This window comes from Polypterus senegalus, chromosome 6 (assembly GCF_016835505.1).
Source record: "Polypterus senegalus isolate Bchr_013 chromosome 6, ASM1683550v1, whole genome shotgun sequence".
Lineage (NCBI taxonomy): Eukaryota > Metazoa > Chordata > Cladistia > Polypteriformes > Polypteridae > Polypterus > Polypterus senegalus.
The window spans coordinates 86,641,033-86,662,771 of record NC_053159.1 but is presented as its reverse complement, the minus strand read 5'-3'; the positions used below and the strand labels follow the sequence as shown (position 1 = coordinate 86,662,771).

The following is a 21,739-nucleotide window of genomic DNA, read 5'->3' as shown; positions in this document are numbered from 1 at the left end:
ACTTGTGGGCACTTCTTAAACGCTAGATTTACGGGGAGAAAAACAATACACCTCTCTGAAGAGTGTCTGGGAGGCTGTAGTCACTGCTCCACAAAAAGCTGATCGTCAACAGATCAAGAAACTGACAGACTCCATGAATGGAAAGGCTTATGACTGTTATTGGAAAGAAGGGTGGCTATATTGGTCATTGATTGATTGATTTATTTTTTGAAATGTCAGAGATGTTTATTTGTAAATTTTGAGGTGTTTGTTTATTATTCTCACTATAACAGATGAAAATAAACAAGTGAGATGGGAAAATTTTCATTTTTCCTTTAGTTGCATAATAAATCTGCACACTAATAGTTGCCTAATAATTGTGCACATATGTATTCCCCTGATGATGTTCACACTCACATTTCCGTTGTGAAACATTCAGGTTTCAGGTTTATTAACATTTTGGATTGACTGATAGCACTGTGTTTGTTCCATATTAAAATTAATCCTCAAAAATACAACTTGCCTAATAATTGTGCACACAGTGTGTGTGTGTGTGTGTGTATATATATATATATATATATATATATATATATATATATATATATATATATATATATATATATATATATATATATATATAGTTCAAACTTTGCTGAACATTTTAATTGTATTGTGATTTCGGAGTAAGCAAGTGTCACAGATATATATTATTCGGTGAAAAACATCACTGTAGTGCTCAAATTTATTAACCCAGAAATGGAAAACACATTCTCTTCTTTTGTACTAATTCACTGAAAGAGACATTAATACGAAAGAGTAGATTTGCCACATATTTTATATCAAACCAGCATCAAAAATGATTAAGATGCATTTCTTTGTGTTGTTTTCAGATTAAAGCAAGAGATGGAGCTTTTCATTACTCTGTTTAGCCAGGCTCTCTGCTCTCAACTCACAGAAGATGTTTTAATGCAGAGCATCAAAGAGATAGCAGCTTCAGAAATCAGGTTAGTCTTGTTATTTTATTTCACAGTTAAGAGACAGCATGTGCTAGTACTGTGAACTTATTTGAAACTGCTCCTTCCTTGTGACAAAATTATAAATACATTTTTGTTTTCTTGGGGAAAAAAAAATAGTGAAATTAGTATCTCTCTATTTGATCTTAATAGAGGGTTTAAAAGTTAATGCAATAAAAAGAAACAGGCCATGCTTTGTTTGTTTGTTCTGTTAGAATACTTAATGCAATAAATAGTTTTCATGTGCTTGTGTTTTGGTGAAGTTCAGGTGTGCCAGACTTTACTTGTGTTCCATCCCTGATACCTTGTCAGGATTTTTAATATAACTAGTATTCAGTTTTTTTAGGAGATATTCCTGTTAAGGTGTCCTTTTGCATACAGGTTTTTCCTTACTTGGATGTGTACTGGTCAACTTTTTTTATTTTTATTTTTTTTATTTATAAACAGTTAAGTCATATAAATTTCTGACCTTTAGAGATGAGTTACCTGTGGATTCGTACCCCTGGATTATTATCAATTGCTTAATTCAAGTTTTTCTCCCAAGGGCTTTCTGGTGAAAACCTTAACTAATTGTTTTCATTCCACATTATGCAAAACCTATTATTCTGTCATCCCAATGTGATTATGCAACTTGACATTCTTTTTTAAGATATGTAGTGTATTTTATGAACTGCTTTAGTAAACCTAAATGAGAGTTAAAATTGATTAAAAGTGAATAAGCATGGATGCAAAAAGATGAATTTCCCTTGAGGGATTAATACAGTGTACCAAAATACTGTAATTTAAAAGTTATTAGTTGTATTCATTTTATAGGTGTGAATACCATTCACTTTTTATGTGGTGTGTGTTGCTACGTTTTGGCCAATGCTATGTCAGTATTTTTTTGATAACCAATGGTATACAGCTCAGATTACCCTGGGCTATCTGTATTTAACTTTATGCAAAAGCTGCTGTTGTAAACTATTTTTATGCAGCAATGATTTTTTTAATAAGCATAAATATACAGTAATGTTTTTGGTTTTTTTTTTTCCTAGTCAAGCCAAACAGGAAAAGGCTGCATGCATTTCTCGTTGCACAGACGAAGTCTGCTCTGGCTTGATTGAAGAAACTTTAAGCAAGGAAATACACCAACTCGCCAAAGAGACGCTGCAGAAAAAGGTGCAGTGTGTTCGCATGTATATGAAGAGGTAAACTCACTTTCATACTGTTTTAACTCTTTAAACTTACACTTGCCTTATGGATGCTGTTTTTGCTAAATATTATGCTAATGCTTTCTTAACTGAAATAGATGTATTTCAATAACACAAATGATTTTTCAACAGATGGAGAGATGTAGTAGCAGTTAGGCGACAGCTCAAGAGGCAGATGAGGGGATTTCCAGCCGCTCCCTGCTGTGTTGACCCCAGAAACAAACTGAAGGCATTCTCTCCAAGTGCTCAGTTTCCTTCTACAACCGAATCCCTTGCTAAGGGCTTGATAAACCTGGGGAATGCAGGGAATATCTCTGTATCCTGTACAAGGTACCGTGCTACTGTGTTTTTGTGATGTATTGTATTCTCATTACATTGTTTAACTGTTTATTTTTTGTGTGTAATATTTTAACTTATCTTTGTATATGCATGTTTTAAAGTAAGAATATAATATATTGGCCTTGACACAGTTTTACTTTGTGGTGAAGTATGTTGATTGTTAAAGATAGACAGATAGATACTTTATTAATCCCAGGGGGAAATTCACATACTCCAGCAGCAGTTATACTGATACAAAAAACAATATTAAATTAAATAGTAATAAAAATGCATGTAAAAGCAGACAATAACTTTGAGTAATGTTAGCATTTACTCCCCTGGGTGAAAATTGAAGAGTCGCATAGTGTGGGGGAGGAACAATCTCCTCAGTCTGTCAGTGGAGCAAGACAGTGACAAAAGCCTGTCACTAAAGCTACTCTTCTGCCTGGAGATGACACTGTTAAGTGGATGCAGTGGATTCTTCATGATTGACAGGAGTTTGCTTAATGCCCGTCACTCTGCCACAGATGTTAAACTGTCCAACTTTACTCCTACAATACAGCCTGCCTTCTTAACAAGTTTGTCCAGGCGTGAGGCATCTTTCATCTTTATGCTGCCTCCCCAACACACCACCGCGTAGAAGAGGGCACTCGCCACAACCGTCTGGTAGAACATCTGTAGCATCTTATTGCAGATGTTGAAGGACGCCAACCTTCTAAGAAAGTATAGTCGGCTCTGACCTTTCTTACACAGAGCATCAGTATTGGCAGTCCAGTCCAATTTGTCATCTAGCTGCACTCCCAGATATTTATAGGTCTGCACCCTCTGCACACAGTCACCTCTGATGATCACAGGGTCCATGAGGGGCCTGGGCCTCCTAAAATCCACCACCAGCTCCTAGGTTTTGCTGGTGTTAAGGTATAAGTGGTTTGAGTCGCACCATTTAACAAAGTCTTTGATTAGCTTCCTGTACTCCTCCTCCTGCCCACTCCTGATGCAGCCCACAATAGCAGTGTCATCAGCGAACTTTTGCATGTGGCAGGACTCCGAGTTGTATTGGAAGTCTGATGTATATAGATTGAACAGGACCGGAGAAAGTACAGTCCCCTGCGGCGCTCCTGTGTTGCTGACCACAATGTCAGACCACGCACATATTAAGGTCTGTCTGTAAGATAGTCCACGATCCATGCCACCAGGTGTGAATCTACTCCCATCTCAGTCAGCTTGTCTCTAAGGAGCAGAGGTTGGATGGTGTTGAAGGCACTAGAGAAGTCCAAAAACATAATTCTTACAGCACCACTGCCTCTGTCCAAGTGGGAGAGGGATCGGTGTAGCATATAGATGGTGGCATCCTCCGCTCCCACCTTCTCCTGGTATGCGAACTGCAGAGGGTCGAGGGCATGGCTGACCTGTGGCCTCAGGTGGTGAATATTAAGTTCATAGTGTATTAAAGACATATTTTAATAGCCTTGTGAACTGCATTCTATGGGTAGCTGCTATTGAAGTGACATTGTTGAATTTTAATAGCAGTGTTCATTTTCTTTTTATTTACAAACATTGTTTCATGATTTTCCATAGTACTGAATAGTATATTCAGTGCTCTGTGTTGGGTTTTCTATATGTGTGTGTGAGCCTGAGTGTCAACAGGTGCTACCTTCTAAATGTTTTATACATACATCCTTAGCTTAACTTTGACATTAAGTAACAGTGCAAATCTGCAGCATTGTGTTGTGTAGGATGAAGTTCTGTTAATTGTAGTCTGTTGCAAATGCACTTTCAGGCAAGTCAAAAATGCTATGGGTTGTATGTATATTTTAATTGTACATTTGCCTCCGCATTAAAACCAAGTCAAACCCCGTCCCCACCCATTTCCATCCTACTAAATGTGTTCTTGGTCCTTCCCTGCAGTGGCTACACACTGAGCTGGACAAACTAAATCATTTAATAAGCTGAGAAACTTCTCATTCTCTTAAAGATCTGTCTGTCCATCTGTCCATCCCTCCCTCCTGAGTCATTCATAGATGTTCCTATGTCAGTAATATTTTTCATGTATAAAAGTATTCACCTTTCCAGATCAGTATTTTTTTATATATCTCTTTAGCAGAAATTACACAAATAGAATAATAGCAGTATGTCAATATAGATTTGCATGTTTTTGATTTTAGAATTTAAACCTTCAATGTAAATTAGCTCCATCAGTTCCTGATTTAAATGGGCAATGTTGATTAGCAGTAATTCTCAGGTCATACCACAGATGGGTGCTAGCTTTGCTTTCCCCGAATACTAACCTTTCTTTCTTAACCTCTAACTCCCTCTCACCCCCAAAAAGAAATTATGTATTCACTTGTATCAAGTAATTTGGGTCATTTCCAAGCTGAAAAATTAATCTTTGCCCTACCTAAATGGAAATAACTGACTGAACCCAGTTATCCATGTTTCTGTTACTGGCAAGCAGCTTTCCATTTGCTCATTAAACTCTGGGGCATTATCCTACCATTATCATGCTTGACAGTAAGGATGGTATTACCTGTTTTTTTTGCAGTATTTTTTGTTAAATACACAGGGCTTTTTTTCAGGCATACAAGCTCAACTTTAATCTTATTAAACCACAGAATTTTATTTCATAAGGTTTTCAATTTTGTCATATGTTTTCAAGCAAACTACAGGTATGTTTAATGTTGACTTTTCATAGACCTGGCTTTCTTCAGCGTATGCCACCTGAATTTTGAGTCTTTACTGCAGTCTTTGCAGAAGCAGAGTTTAAGCTCATGCATCCAAGATCACAATCTGATGAGGCCAACAGAACATTTTCATCTGCAAATACTTCAATCTGTGTTTGTCTATGCCTTTACATTTATTTTTTTATTTAATCAGCACATTCATTCAAACTAGTTTACTATTGTAGTTAAGCGAGAGTGATTTTTAACTTGTACACCCCAGTGACAGCAAATTAATTGAGAAAAAGCGGTTTAGAATCTCTGTTTCAGCTTCTGCCTGGAACACCAGAAATATGAAGAGATCTTTACAATTTCTGAACAATAAATTGGTAAAAGTCTACATTAACACTTTCTCTTTCTCTGTGGTTTGCAGTGTGTATGAAGAATTGCTTTCACAAATAACCAAGACATGCTTGTTGAAATAAACAATAATAATATTGTTTATTTATAACATAAGGCTAATAGAAGATGGATATATGCAAATGTATATGTATAGATACGTGCTGATGAAAGACAATAATAAAACATGCAAAACATAATTACAAAAGCTTAGTTGAATTTTTTCACTCCCATAGGAAAAGGCACATAACTTACGAAACTATGATTGTTTTCAGTCTTGTGTTTAAAGATGAGCAAGTTCTTTGGATGGTTATGAAGCTTCTGTTGTCTGCAAGTGTCATTCATTTGCTCACAGAAGCTAGCCTTTGCTCTGGCTCACCACCAATTCCCATTCGAAGATCTGTCTCTCTCTGCCTCTTTCTGTGTGTGAGAACATGTGAGGTACTGTTCTGCACTTTCTCACTGGAATTAGGAAGAAATGACTAACACCTTCGTAGAAGTTATATTTTACAAGGTTACTACCCTTAGTTACAGTTACTTGAATACCTTAACACATTAGCTGGCTTTATTCAATTAAATTGCAATTGATAGTTGTTGAAATTAAAGTCATACTTATAAGGTGCTTGTTCGTTTCTTGGTCATTGATAGTTGTTGAAATTAAAGTCATGCTTATAAGGTGCTTGTTCGTTTCTTGGTCAGCTTTCTTCAGACAAATGCAGGACTCTTAAATATGCCTTCTTTCTTTTTTTTTATTTTAGTTTCGGATGTTTCTTCAGTTTCTCTACAAGGGTTTAACACATCATCTTCGGTTGCTAATAAAATTACATCTTCAGGGCAACTGGTGATCAGTCAGTTGCTGATCCAGCAAGATGAAATACACAGAATTCTTTTGCTATTCGCTTCCCGTTCTCGGCAAAGTTGGACTACTCCAGTAAAGACAAGTGTTCTACTCTTTCAGTCCAGCACAGTTGTCCTTTTTGAGTAAAAGGGATTGTTTCGACCTCTGTTGTGGCCACACCCTATCAATTATGCATACTGGATATGGGTAGCCAAAACTGACCAGGTTGAGCTATACTTTTAAGAGAAAGAACAGTTAGTTAGGATGTTACAAAGGTTTTTACAGGAATGAATAGACGTCATTGTCTTCTTGAGTGTACATAAGCCCATCCTCTTGATTGACCATTAGTGCAAAGTTCTGTCCATCAGTGTCGCTCATCCTTCATTTGTGGTTCTTTGTTCAGAACTTGAGTATGCAGTTTGCACCGAGCGAAATGTCCCTGGCTGTTAAATGGTTTGGTTTTAGTCATCTTATTAAATAATGCTACAGTGGCTGTATTCCAAAAGGATGCCCAGTCAGCCAAACTGAATCATTTGAGCTGGCAATAAGAGTATCTGGCAGCAACTTGCTAAGCCCGGACGTAGGTTCCAGCATGACAAAATGGGTAATGCCAGTCTGTCCTACACAGTGCAAATAACAAATTTGTTAGTAGCTTAATTACATATTTTTTTCCAATTGTAGGCCTATCCAGTGTCATACCATATTATCTACACCGTTTTACTTGATCTGCTTTAAGTCTCAGTTTTATCCTAAATATGATACATCATCTGAAGAGTGCTTAAATCTGTAAAGGTTAATATTTAACCAATTCATTCTTGTGTAAAAAATGTAACCACAGATTCTTATCTGTTTTGACAAAGGTTAATGCAGTTGAGAGAGAAATCAGCTCATCAAATGAGAGTTCTGCATTACTACCAGGAGTTAGTAAGGTATGTGTTACACCTGAGGATATTTTATAAAATGTCTTAATGTAAGCAACTTTTCAATTTAACAAAGTCAGAGAAATTTTGTAGTTAACATTGCAAGTGAAGCCCTTCCCTGGGATATGTTATATAGCTTGTTACTTACTGATTCATGTATGAGTAAGTAGAGTTAAGGTTTCAGTTAAAGCCAGAGTGTTGAAGGATTTTTGATGCTGTCATACCGTCCAACTTGTGCTTGTGGGTGGGTTTGTGGGGGGTCTTTAAAGTATGTACACTATTGACCAAATGTTTTAGAACTCCTCAGTTTTTCCAGTTTTAAAATTAAAATGTAAATTTTAGGTTAGTAAAAATTGAAAAAAAGGAAATTTTATAATATTACAAATAGGCATTCTTTAGGGAACAACTAATAGGTTACAACCTGCAGATGTTTTGCAGCAATTAAAGTAAATTAAGCCTTGCAATTTGAAGCAAACAATTTGCACAGGTGCCCCAGCTTCTGTTAATTACTTAAAAATTCTCTTGAAGCAAAGTTTTGGCAGACTATGTTACTATTTGGATAATAATATACTGTAGAAAGTTGTAAATTCCAGTGATAATGGCAAGAAAAGTGTAATTAACAAATTAAATGAAACAGAGCATTATTACCCTTAGAAGTGTAGGCCTTTCATTTAGAGGAATTGCAGGAAAAAAAAAAAAATCTAAGTGCCAGTGAGTGTGGTGTCCTACACAATCCAAAGGCAATTGGAAACCCTGACTGGAAGAGATCTGGCAGACCCAAAGTTACAACCTAATCAGAAGGCCAGTTTTTGTGGGTCACCAGCTTGCGTGATAGGCGCTTCACAGCACAGCTTAACAGTGGTTGAAAAAAGCAAGTCTCAGTTTCTACCGCAGGTTTGACAGGGTGAGTGACAGTAAGACTGCTGTTCCTTAAATGACAAAACAGGGCCTTGAAGTACCAGTTGTGGACTATTGCGAACTGGACAAAGTCTCCTCTTCACAGTAGAAACTGAAACTTGCTTTTTTTTTGACCACTGTTAAACTGTGGTTTGAAGCTGTTGTGCTGTGAGGTGCCCGTCACGTATTCCTTGCATTTCAACTGATTAAATTTGAAGATAAACTGGAAAAACTGAGGTGTTCTAAAACTTTTGACTGGTCTTGAGTGTATGCACATATTTATGTATAGTTCAGCATCTTTTATCCCAATTTCTGTGCACAGGCATTTTTTTGCTTCTGCATGTTTCATTCAGGGATTTGGAAACATTAGTATTAGGGTATTATTACTTTATTTTCCTTGGATGTAAATAGGAAACTGGCACCTTCAAATCGCAATTCTGGATTTTTTTTTATAACTTTAAAATATTATGGCTTATTAACTTAGGGGCACGTTAAAAGAAAAATGCAATCATGTATTGGTACATTGCTTATTGTTGGCATGTGTATATATGTTTGTGTTTTTTGTTTTTGATTCACCACATTTTTTTCCATATTAGTGAGGCTTCATGGACACCATTAGACCTTCCAGCACTGATTGTTGGCAGTATGTTAGATTACCAGGAGCTGATCTTTTGGAAGGCTATCATCCTGTTACCCAGTATTGAGGACTGCCAAAAGAATATTACCAATAGGTTGGAAATTATATTTTTATTTAAAGAAATAAATATTTGGCCTAAACTTATTTTGTCTAAAGTATTAACTTTATTTCTATTGTAATAAGTCACATTTTTATTTTTAACAGAATTTTAAGTGACTGGCTAAAGTCAAAATTTAGCAGTGGGGACAAGCAAAATAATTATGAAAACGATGAGGATGAAATCCAGACACTGTCATTGTGTAGTAATTCTAAGGTCCATATTTGTATTAAGGTAAGCCATGGTGAATGTGCAGTTTCCATTAAATTCTGCATGTAAATTAAACCCTTTATGTGACATTATTATAAATCAAAATTGTGGGAAAGATTGCAAAATATGTCAAAATACAAACAACATTTGTGAATTAGTACTGAATGTATTCATTTAATGCAATTTTAATTACCATTTAGAATGCTTAAATTGTTGATTTTTCCATTCACAATTTACGAATTCCTATTATTCCACTAAATAGGTTACGTTTAATTAAGTTATGTTTATCTTCAGGCATACTGAAATAACCAAAACATGTCCTAAGTAAGAAACAGAAACATGGATCTATAGTGTATTTTAATCTGAAATTTACTGAAACAAAAGTTCTCTTGCAGTGATCAGTCTACTTGTTTCTTGACACTTTTCATCCTCTTTTAGAGTTAAAAGCATTCTAGATCTTATTCTGGCACTATTAGGCACAAGACACGAGTGCAGTTCACCACAGGCCAAATATACACATTGGGCCTTTTTAATGTGTGCAATTAACCCAGCCTTAGAAGTGTGAGAGGAGAAACAGAGTTCACAGACTAAGCACTCATTTAATCACCGGTTGAATATGCACACTTTACAGAGGCAGTGGTGGAATTTAGAAAAACATGATGATCACAAAATACATAATTGATGATTATTGCCCATTTGAATTAATAGCCATACAATGAAATACATATTTTGTGTTGTCTACTGCATTTACTGTTTTCTGTATATTTTACATATAGTACAGCAGAACCTCCATTTAGCAGGAAACAATTTAGAAAACTCTTAATGTGAAGGAGTTAAATGCTGGATTATAGAAAAATGTATTGCATTTTTAAAATGTTTCTTTTTTTATTGTATTAAAAAACAATCACTTACATTGATCGTATATATTTGTATAAATTATCAATATTTAGACAATTTTCTTCTGCTTCTTCAATCAGGAGATTTAAAGCACTTTATACTCATGTTATTTGCTGGTGTTTTGTTTTTTATATATGCAGTAGAAGGCATTTTTTGCTTGCTTATCTTTTTCTACATCATGTTGATGGTGTGCTTTTTGTGTCACATATTTGAATATATTTAGAACAATTGTGACCAATTCGTGCTTTGCTAAAGAAAATATTCTCTTTTTTGTAATATTTATAATCATTTTTTCTTTGTAGTGTTTAAATTTAGAATCTCAGAAATTGTTTGCTGAGGTTGAACTACTGACATCATCTTTATTTTTTTGTAATAATACTTTATTACAGAGCATCCATGGGCCACTGAGTGATTATACACTCAATGAAGTGGAGAGTCAGAAGGAACTTCTTGGAACCAGTGCCATTCTAATGTTATTGCCTAGTTTACAGGGCATAGAGCCAAATCATACAGAGGAGGAAGATGATGTCTATTGGCTTTCTGCTTTGCTTCAACTCAAGCAGGTTCTTCAGGCCAAACCTTTCCAGCCAGCATTGCCTTTAGTAGTCATGGTTCCTCAGGATGGTGAAGGAGTAGACAGTGATGAACTACTGAAAGAAGGTATGGAACACACTTAGTTAAATTTTCTTTGATCTGTACTTTTTTTTTTTTTTGTATCAGTATACTGCTGCTGGATTATGTGAATTTCCTCTTGGGATTAATAAAGTGTCTGTCTGTCTGTTCTACTTTTGCTTAGCAGAATGTAGTTTTACATTATCTCTTCTATTAACTGTTTTTGATCTACAAATATACCACACATAACACAAGTGTCTGAGGTGTGTTTTTGTCTTTTTTCTGTTTCCAAGAACTTTGCTTGAAGTATTTATAGTCTTATTAAAAATATGGAAGCATGTAATAGTAATATAATGGAAAACAAGCTTATAAGAAAATTATAATGATAGTATAAAGAGTGCATTTTTGTAGATTATGTAAAATTAAAAGATCAAAATACAAGGGCTGTTAGTTTACCTCTACCTCATTATGTAACCTTGAATACTGTAAGTGACTTAATCAGCCTATACTCAAGGTATGTTCAGTAAATGAATAAAGAAATAATAACTGTATCCTAATGTTGCAAATGTCTTTGGTTAAATGGGTCAGCCAAATAATTAAAAAAAAAATAAAATCTAAATTCTGGAACAAGGCAATTGGATGGTTGTCATTTACAGCAGCCTTACTTTAATGTTGGTACTTTAATCCAGCTATATTTTTCTGTAAGTAATAACAGTACAATTGTAGTTACCTTTTAATTATTAAATACATGTGCATGCTGTGACTTTGTTACTCACTCAGAGCTGAAGATTTCTACTAGAAGATGCTGTCATCAGATGGCTTCCAACTTCCCTCTGACTTTTCAACCTTTAAATATCATATCTTCCAGTTGGCAGGTCAGCAGTGATGGCCAGATGCTGCCCATCTTCTCCTGACTTCCAGCTCGACTCCACTTGCCTGTCCCAAAGCAAACAAGAGGCTCTGTCTACTGCTTCACCCATCCTGCAAATAGCTGTCTTCCTCTCTCTTCCCATTAGTCCTAGAGCTGTAAGCATTTTCCTGCCCAGAATGTGCCATGAAACCCATGAAGCCTTCCTTGACAGAGAATAACCAGACCTGCCACCTCTTGGCAGCTGTCTTCCCATAAGACAATTATGGGAGATCCTCTTTGCCTCCTCAGACCATATAACCATATTGTCTGGATGACCTGTGGGAAAAATAATTTCATACCCACATCCATCCTCCTATTCATTGATTGCGCAATTCTGCAGGAGGCTGTTCTTGGGTTTTCTTGGAAAGTGGTAGCTTCTCTTTGTTTTTTCCTTCTCTCCTGCTTTCATGTGTCTGACAGGGCTCTGTAGATCTTATCATTTCGTCATCTGTATCTTCCCTGGATAAGAGCACTCTTGCATCCCATCAGTATGTACGCCAACCACCCTCACCTTCAACATAACTTGCATGGTGGGTACTCTCTCACTCTCCATCTATACAGGTTTCCTGGTGTTGGAATTATGGCATACATTGATCAGAGCAGGAAAGAAATGCGAAAGGGCTCCAGTCTCCAAAGTGTAGGCTTTTGTGACCTTTATCTTTAGTAGGCCCTACACTGCCCAAGCTCCTTGTAATCTTTGTATACGCTTAGATCAGATCTCTCTTCTATTTTAGATATGCTTTCACCTATTACAATTTTGGGTGGTTTCGAGTCCTTGTCTGCCTGTACATGGATTCCATATGATATCCTTGAAATTAAGCCTGCTTTCTGCCTGCTCTCTCAGCTGCTCACTTACGTCCAAATCATATGATGGCACCAGCACCTCTAGCCAGTTCATCATTCGAATCTCAGAACATCATCATGGCCGTGCACTTTGCCACCTTGAGCTCTCTCATCACTGATGATATGGGTAGTTTTAACTGACCAGATCTAAGGTATAGCCCTACTGATGTGAAGCTTAGTAGAATTCCAAGCCACCTGCAGAGTTGTTTGCTCACATGCCTCACGACTCCTTCCACTGACATCATAGGCACTTTGTTAATCATTAGCAGCCATATGAGCCTAGGTAGCAGTCCATGTTGGAAGAGCCATGCCTTGAACTTTCCTGGTAAACCTGAACCATCAGTCTTTCTTAGCCATTCATCTTCAATTGTAGATGCTTATGTTTTATTTTTTGCTCAAACAAGTTGAACTGAAATACCAGACACTCGCAGGGCAAGTAACATAAAAGCATCATCTTTTCCTGAATTGTACTTGGACATCAAATCATCTTCTCTTCCTGTGTTGCACCAGTAATCAATCACTTTAAAACATCTATGTAAATGAAGCAGAAGCCCAGGAAATGGCTGTGATGTCTTGGCCGTATTGATTATGGAGTACGAAGGTATTAAAAAGATCAAGGAGTTTGAGCGAGGGCATCCATCATATTGACAGCTAGCTAATCAAGTTTGTATAATGACACATGTATCTGAAGCCTCACATGGAATTTTAAAATAAATATGGCTTATGCAAGGGATAAAAACAGAAGAAACAACAATGACAGAAAGAACTTCGGAAGAAGGTAAAGGCAATGTCAGAAAAAGAGACCGTGAGACGTGTAACCATTTTATCTGATCATCCGCTAAAGCATTTCATGAATAACACAAATTATTAGAACAAAAGCCTCTCCAGAACAAACTTCCAATCCTTGACATTCTTTGTATGCTTTTTATATAATAGAGGTTGAGAGCGAGCATGAGCTGATTTCAGCGTGTTGCCACACTCACCACATGGCAAACCACCCCCCGGATTGAGATCCAAGTGCAGCTGTGCAACAGGTGACACCTCAGCACCACACTGAACAGTTTTTTTTTTTTTTTTTTTTTTTTTAATATAAATTCAGTGGCTGGAGTGCCAATCCCACCACCTACCCCCAGGTTTTCCCTGCAAGTTGGAGGCCCTACTTGCAGGGCTGGATGCAGGTTAAGGGCCTTGCTCAGGGGCCCAACGGAGTGTAGTCAATTCTGGCGTTTATGGGATTCGAACCAGCAACCTTCTGATTTGTCAGCACAGATCCCTAGCCTCAGAGCCACCAGAATTTGCTATCAGTATTTTCTTTTATACTTTCTTCTACTATTATTCTTTATTAAATGTCGTGTTGCCTTTACATTTCTATACTTTGTCTTTATATCTAGAGTGATTGAATGAAATAATAAAGTAAATATTAAGAGCACCTGGAGCAGTAGGAAGTTTGCTGCACGCTCCGGTCTGTGAGGTTTATCAGGCTGAGGAGGGGAGTTCCATCCAATAGTAGGAACAGTGTGGTAAAATAAGATGTCATTGGTTAATAACTGGCCTATAACCAAGGATGTTGGGCCTTTGTATATTTAAATATATTCTTGGAGACCAAAGCAATATTTAGGTCTGGGATGTATCTAAGACATTGTGCATTGTTTATGCCAATGATAAGTAAGTCTCTTACAGTGCTCTGAGTGACGGGCAGTGCATACATCATTCATACAGCACTTATGTGGTTAGGGTCTGTATGTATGTGTATATCTATGGATGTGCATTTTAATGTTTGGATTTGGAGTTGGAACTTGCTGGTAACTTTTCCGTTTCTGAATATCATGCTTTTTGACTTTCTGGGCTTGAACTTCAGTTGTGTCCTTTATTGCTACATTTCCAAGTGCCTTCAGAATCCACCTTGCTTGTACATGGGATGGAGCCATTATTGTCCAGTCATCCATAAGGCCTCAGGTTGGAGGTTGCCAGAGGTGTTTTTTATTTATTTTTTTTTTCCCAGCCCTCAGGATTTTTTTCTCTGCAGCTATTGTGAGCAGACTCATACCTATGAAGAATGGGATGGGAGAAACAGTATAGCCAGTAATGATTTACTTCTCCAGGTTCTGCCCCTGAGTTGTAAAATGCGCTGTCCTGGACTGTAACTTAATTTCTCCTAAATCATTCTCCTGATGTGGTAAGGGATATCACAGCACTCCAAAAATACCCTGAATAGGTTTTGGGTAATTGATCCAATTGTGTTGGTCAAATTGAGCAGACGACTGTTATCCTGAATCAGCTGGTTGAAGACATCTCTGTATTCCAAACACCACAAAAAGCTTGGAATGCCCCCCTTCTGGACTGATGTATGAACATATTTGTTCTTTAGTATATAGATAGTTGATCTTTTAGCCAGGACAGAGAAGAAGTGATGCTCAGTAGTGAGATTGTCCAAAAGTGGCTAATCCCAGAGGAGTCCTTTTCCTTTGGTATGAAACAGCTGTTAGATATTTTCCATGACTCTGGGATAATCCTTTTCATCCGTACCCGCCACAGTAGTTTCCATAGCCTGCGGAGTAGCATCAGGCACCTGTTATACACATTATAGGTTATATTGCTTGGTCCTGGGATACATACTGATTGGACATTCTGTACAATGTCATAGATTTCCCTACAAGTTAGTTCCCTGGTGTCAAGCTTTTCATCTGGCATTTAAATTCCTCTAACCTCCGGATGTATACTTAAAACTTGATCCCTAAGGACTTGTCACTGTTGCTTTTTCTGAGGAATTCCTCCACTACTACCTTAGGGTTGGTCAGTCTCCCATATCTTGCTTCCCCCAGCAGTGTTTTAGTAAACCTATGTAAATCCTTTATTATTTGAGCCCACCTGGCCTCCCTTTCTTTGTTTTTGAGAACTTTCTGCCCTTTTCTGTGTGCACTGTTAATCTCAAAGTCCACTAATCAGATCTTTAATGTCCTCCTTTTCATCAGTACTTGCACTTTTAAAACGGTTATTGAGAGTCTTGCTTTCTCAGGTGCAAGATCTCTCTTTCCCTCTTGTTTGGTTGTCTTCCAGATGTTCTGCTTAATCCTTTCTTCTCCTGTTTGCTGAATCGCGCACTAGTTGAGTTGAGGACTATTGCTGTCATGATGTCAATTTTCCACTTGGCTGTACCAGCCAAATAGGCTCCTACGATTCTGTTGAGGTCCTAATGTGGCTGGTTCCATTTTGTGCTATTATTTACTTTGAGCCATATTACTTTTTCCTCTAACCAGGTATATTACTCACGGGTATGCTGTAAAGTTTAGGATCCAAAATAGACATAAAAAATTTGTTTCAACATTATCTGTGGGTCAGAGGTCAAAGATTTTTTTTTTTAACACTTTGACTTAGCTGTTTGTTTTCTATTAACTTACCAGAGGGGGAATTCAGACTTTCATTTATGTATTAAATTCATCAGATAGCATAAAGTTAAAAAAAAAAGACTATTATGAATTGGTTTTGAGAATGTTTATGTAGTATTTAATAAAATATGTTCTTAAAAGGAATACTTCACCCAACAGTGATATTTATTTAAATTTACTTACCACATGTAGTCCTTTATGTGCTGTGGAGTAAATAGCATCTGTCCCCTTTTTTGCATAATTGTGGTATGAAAACTGTCCAGTGTGCCACCAGATCAAACTGTTTCAAAATATTAATAGCAAATGGCTGGATTAAAGCTAAACTGATACTTTATTTATCGGTTTCTGTTTGTTGACTGCATGCAGCACACTCTGTGTTCTGTTTAGTTGTGTCATTGCGATCTGCAAAGGACTGGCATACCACGTTGGCTTCTTGCCTTACACTCAGTGCGGCTGCGATAATTACTGGCTTCATGTGACTCTGGGCAGATTAAATTTACTCCTCAGCACATGCAGGATTAAATGTATGTCTATAACTTTTATTCAGTTGTTTTAATTTAATTACAGTCTATGCCTGTGCTTCTTACTAGCTGTCACCAGATGGCCAGAACATACGTGTGCAAGATGTTACACAGACAGCAGCAGGCAGCGTTTTAAAATTGAAATACTTTCTTTATTCTTTTTCAATTTCTTTTTTGAAATACTTTCTTTTTTTTTTCCAAATGGGAAGAATTTGTCTTGGTAGTAACGCACATATTCATATTCTTTTTTTTTTTTTTTTGGTGTTAGGTTTCTGTGATGCCCCAGGTGCCTGGAGCCTTGGCATCTTCCTGTATCTGGGACATCGATAATCATGACTGGGATAGTCTAATGAAATGAGGACACATAAATAATAAGAATAGTAGAAAAGCACACAGTACAGTTTATTTAAACAGTTTCCAAGTAAATACACCAGTATAAAATTTTCAATAAAAAAAAAAAAAAATCTATAAACCATTGTCTTTTGTATAGGTTAAAATTCATATATAAATAAAGTCAGGTAATAGGTTAAACAGGTTAAAATCAAGAACATAAACAGTCAGGAACTGCACCTTTTCTTTTTCTTCCTTTAGCTCTCCAGCCCCCAATGCACCCTTCTCAAACTTGTCTCCCATGCCATCCATCAGGTCTACTCAGCAGATGGAGATGCTGGTGATCACAGTCCGCATTCTTTGGCTCTTATCTCCAGAGTCATCCCTTTGGCATATGGCGACCTTGCTAAACCTGCTGCCTTCTCCCATCAGCATCCATTTAACCAGCACTGGAACAATCTGTTGCTCTTGCTCCTTTCTAATGCTTAGCTGGAGACATGGAGAATTGTTGCTTTTTGCAGGACTTTCCCATCCACCTTACCTCCTTTCCCCTACACCAGCTCCATTTTTATCCTCGTATTCTCTCTCTTTACCTATCTGTTAACCTTATTAAAAACTTTCTAGATTAGCAGCACTTTGTTCTATTTTGATATATTTTTTTTACCATATCTGGGGGGTGTGGGAGGGGCAGTTGTGGTGGGTTTTGTGCGATATAATGATGGTGATATAAGCAGTACATTGGCATAGGGGGATTGTGTTCGGTCATTTTAGCTTGGGGCACTATAAATTTGTTGTCTCACAGACTGCTGCCCCTCTGAACATGTAGGCATATTCGGTAATGTTATAATGATTAAAAGGTGATTCATTCCAAGTTAATTTAAAATTGATATAACATTGCTTCTTTTTTTAAGGAAAGTGGGAGTTACAATTTATTTTTACTCACTCAAAAACAATGGCATTGGTAGTTTTCTTTTTATCATCTTCTGAACAAAAAAGTGACATTATAGGGAAAAAAAAATTACTTTGTTGTGCTTGTTCATGGCTTGGCTATAGCACATATTTGCCTTTCTTATTATGCATGTAAACCTTCCACAAAAGTACATAGACGTGAGTGTTGAGTGTACGATGTGCATGTAGGAGGACAGTGGCACTGGCTTTTTAAACAAACATAATGCACTGATTTGAAATATAGTGTAGTCAGTTTATTTTGGATTAGTTAATTATCTTGGGTACACAGTACAATTACATTCTTACTTTAACAAACCTCTCTGTGGGTAGAGGAGTAAGAAGGATAAAGTGGATTGTGGAAAAAAAAATAGAAAAGTTTATACTTCTTTAAGGCTACCATAAAGATTAAAAAGGAATTGTGTCTTTAAGCAATGTTGCAGTAAGAAAAGAAATAAGCTATAACTATTTACATCTGTGACTGCCACTTCTCCATTGTTATGGCCATGGCAAACGCCCTGACTTCTGTGCTGTAGTGTTTCATTCAGCCCCAAAGCACGTTGTCTCTAGACTTGTGCACTTTTGCTACTTTTTAGGCCTGTTCATTACTCATTGATCCTTAAAACTGTCACCTCATGCTCTAGCTTCTTTTTTTGGACTGGCTAATTTGTGTTACTACAAACCTTTCAAAATTGCCTAGGCTAGCTTTGAGACAGTGTGTCACAGTTTATAGTATTCAATTTAGTTGATTTATTTAAAGTTACTTTTGGTAAGATAACATCATCGGGAACATTTTAGATTCAAGCTAGGATAATTAAAAGCAGGTAGAACTAATGAAACACAATTGTGTCCTTTGCCATATAACCTGACTTTGAAAGGGAAAACTATCACTGAAAGTCAGTATAATTCCTTTTTTGCTGTGTGTGCCAACAGTTCTGAGATTAAAGGTCTTCAGGTTGCACTCATACCTTATGCAGTATTTCTTGAGAAGTTTATTTTTTGAGGCCTCTTTGTGACATTTTGAAACTTCCACATAATGATTATTTTATTGATTTAATGCAGTTATTATATGTTTCTATTTTTTAAAGGTTTGATGCTTCAAGATATGGTGGATGCACAGCTAATTTCGGACTACATCTTTGTTTACATCCCAGAATCAACAAATGATCTCCGAGGTTCAAAAATGGTAAAAAATGTGTGTGTGTGTATATACAGTATATGTGTGTGTAAAATTATATATATAAAAATGTGTGTGTGTATTTTTTTTAAGTAGATTTCTTTAGGTCACATTTTTTTAAATTTGTTACACACCTGTGAAATTAATATCATAACCTATGTTCTTGTAATATGCACATATTGAAGGAAAATTAATGTGAATGAGAAGTAGAATACTACATTGGTAAATCCATATCGTAGACAGTAACATGAGTGTGTGTGTGTGTGTGTGGTATGTTTCTTTTTAATTTCACCCTTATGATTTTTCCAGGTATGCAGTGCAGTAAAGTGGCTGGCGTCTCAGTGCCCTCCTACTATACAGCTTCAGTCTCAGACTCTGATGCATTTCATTGAAGATGGTTTTTGCAGAGAATTTGGCAAAAGATTTTATCATGACAAGACTATAAGAAAGTCGTTGGGACTTCACTCACAGGACCCTATTTCCATTATTGAACTATATAACAGTGTAGTACATTTCCTGGCAGAACTGATTTCTTGTGAGCAGCTGTCTGAGATTTCCTGGCCTGCGAAGGAATTTACCACTCTAGCATCTCCTTCAGTATTACCACATAAGGATTGGAACACATCAGAGCATCTTGTCTGGCTTAAGAAAGCAGTGCTTAACCTTCAGCTGCCCGAGATGAAATACTCAAGAGCACAAGGTAACAGTAATTTTTTTAACCCCTTTTTGTGATTAACAAAATAGACATTAATTACTGGGTCTTTGTAACAGTTACCCAGATAATCTACTGTATGTTGTTCAAATCCACATGTTTATAATTAACATTGTTTTTAAGAGGACTGTATTGAATATTGGACAGGAGACCAGTGCAGTCAGATTAGCTTAGATGTAATATGTTAGTAATGTTATATCTGAATTAGGAGTCCATTTTAGCATTTACGATACAAAAAGATATAGATAGAAAATGTAATAATCCAAAAGGAAAGCATAGCGTTTCAGTGGCAGACATATAAAGGCTAAAATGTACATATAACGAAAAGTATCATAGTCTTAAGTACTGTATATTAACAAGGTACAAATCCACATATAACAAGAAATATCAATACACATTTTAACAAAGTGTATGCACTGTATTTACTAAGCGTAACATGGTTATAATTGAACAATTACAATTTCACAGTACAGGATGTCAGCCATTAACACTATAGTGTCATTGTCTCTATTAAGATGTCTGATAGACCAGCTCAGTATCATTCCAACAATACCAGCTCAGCTGTGGGGTGACTCATTATAGAGCCTGATGGCTGAAGGTAGTTTTTCCTGGAGCAACACAGTTTTAGAAGTCTGTTATTGTATGTACTCCTCTGTTTTGCCAAGACCTCACATAGCAGGTCATGTCCAGGATACTTAGTAGCTTCCTGAGTGACCTCTCTTCTACCACTTCCTCTAGTGAGTCCAGCCTGACTCCCAAGTTTGACTTTTTAATCACTTTATTTAGACTGTTGGCATTGCCCGCACTAATGCTATTTCTTTCCACACTACTGTTTAGAAAATTACAATGGGCAGTATAGACTGCTTGAAAACATGTGAGAGTAGCCTGCATACACCATATCACCTCAACGTCCTAAGAGAATGAAGAGGAATATGACCTTCTTTTGTACAGTTTCTGTGTTGATCCTCCACTAAGGCATGTTATTCATATGTACCCTGAGGTGCTTCTATTTGCTCACCACCTCCACATCTTCAGAACTCTGATTTTGTTCTATGTCTTGTTGATGTGAAGTTGCAAGTGATTCAGTTTGCACAATTCAAAGTCCTTCACTAGTGCCCTGTATTCATTCTTCTTACCAACGAAGGCTGTATCATTGAAATACTGTATTTCTGCTGATAACATGATTCAATATTGTATCTAGAGTCTGAGGTGTATAGGGTAAGGAAGCTGTACAATTCTATGTGCAGCACCCCCGTACTACTCATGAACATGTGTCGTATACTGTCCTTAAGCCGCACAAACTGTGGTCAGTCACAGTTCGCCAATAGTAAACTTCAAAACTTTTTTAGCAGTTTTTGTCAGGTTTGTACATAATGGAGATGTGTAGAGACAACTGGTTGGAAATAAGTTACACACATTAGTGATCTGAGTAGTAAAAGAAATTAATTTCTTATGTATAGCCTGAACTAACTGATAAAAACGAAATTGAAAGAAAGGAAATTGCTAGGCAATTTTGTTGCTCATTTATCAAATTAGCCTTCGCCAAATACCGACATGTTGAAAGCAGAACTGTTGCATACATGACCTCACTCCAGGTCTCATTTCTCTCTTTCATGTACCCCTTTTTAGTTGAGTCACTGGGTTTAATTGGACATTAAGAAATTGTGCCAGCACTGAGAGAAATAAGAATTGCTAATGGCTTTGTGTAAATGAAAGTCAATAATGTGAGATGATTTCCCTGCTTCACGTCTTAATAGTTTAATTTTTCTGAATGGCCAAAAACAGAAACGTAATTAGAAACGGATGATATGGTTATGTAATGGCAGCAATTGAAAAGTATGAATTGAGCACAGTGGAAATGATAGGAGAAAGTTACTAAAGCAATAGAAAAGTAATCCTTTTTATCAAGGAGCAGGAAATGCAGAATGTCCAGTTAATTCCAAAAGACATGCTAAACTGTAAAGCTGTTAAAATCAGCCTTCAGTAATAGCTGAGTTTGTGTCTTTGCTATGTAATGTCAGATGGCAGTGAGCTAAAATGCAAGTGCACCACAGAATACTTTTGTTCTTATCAGTTAGTGGACACCTCAGAAATCTTTGAACTATAAAAAGTGTATTTTATATATTTAGTAATTTATGACTCATAGTGACCCAAGATGGACACATTTGTTAGTCCTTTTGTTTACTTTGGTGTTAGAACTGTTTGCTTTAAGAACTGTTCACTGTTTTAAGTGTAGATAACTGAACAAGTA

At 36.7% G+C, this 21,739-nt stretch overlaps 1 protein-coding gene across 1 annotated transcript in view; it reads left to right on the top strand.

The window, feature by feature from the left end:
• LOC120531244 (minichromosome maintenance complex component 3 associated protein) overlaps positions 1-21,739 on the top strand; it is a 65,602-nt gene that overhangs the window by 33,772 nt on the left and 10,091 nt on the right. The window contains exons 16-24 of the mRNA XM_039756484.1: positions 870-983; positions 2,027-2,179; positions 2,315-2,512; positions 7,255-7,323; positions 8,808-8,942; positions 9,053-9,179; positions 10,442-10,712; positions 18,688-18,785; positions 19,086-19,476. Coding sequence (XP_039612418.1) covers positions 870-983; positions 2,027-2,179; positions 2,315-2,512; positions 7,255-7,323; positions 8,808-8,942; positions 9,053-9,179; positions 10,442-10,712; positions 18,688-18,785; positions 19,086-19,476 — 1,556 coding nt within the window. The remainder of the gene's footprint in view (positions 1-869; positions 984-2,026; positions 2,180-2,314; positions 2,513-7,254; positions 7,324-8,807; positions 8,943-9,052; positions 9,180-10,441; positions 10,713-18,687; positions 18,786-19,085; positions 19,477-21,739) is intronic.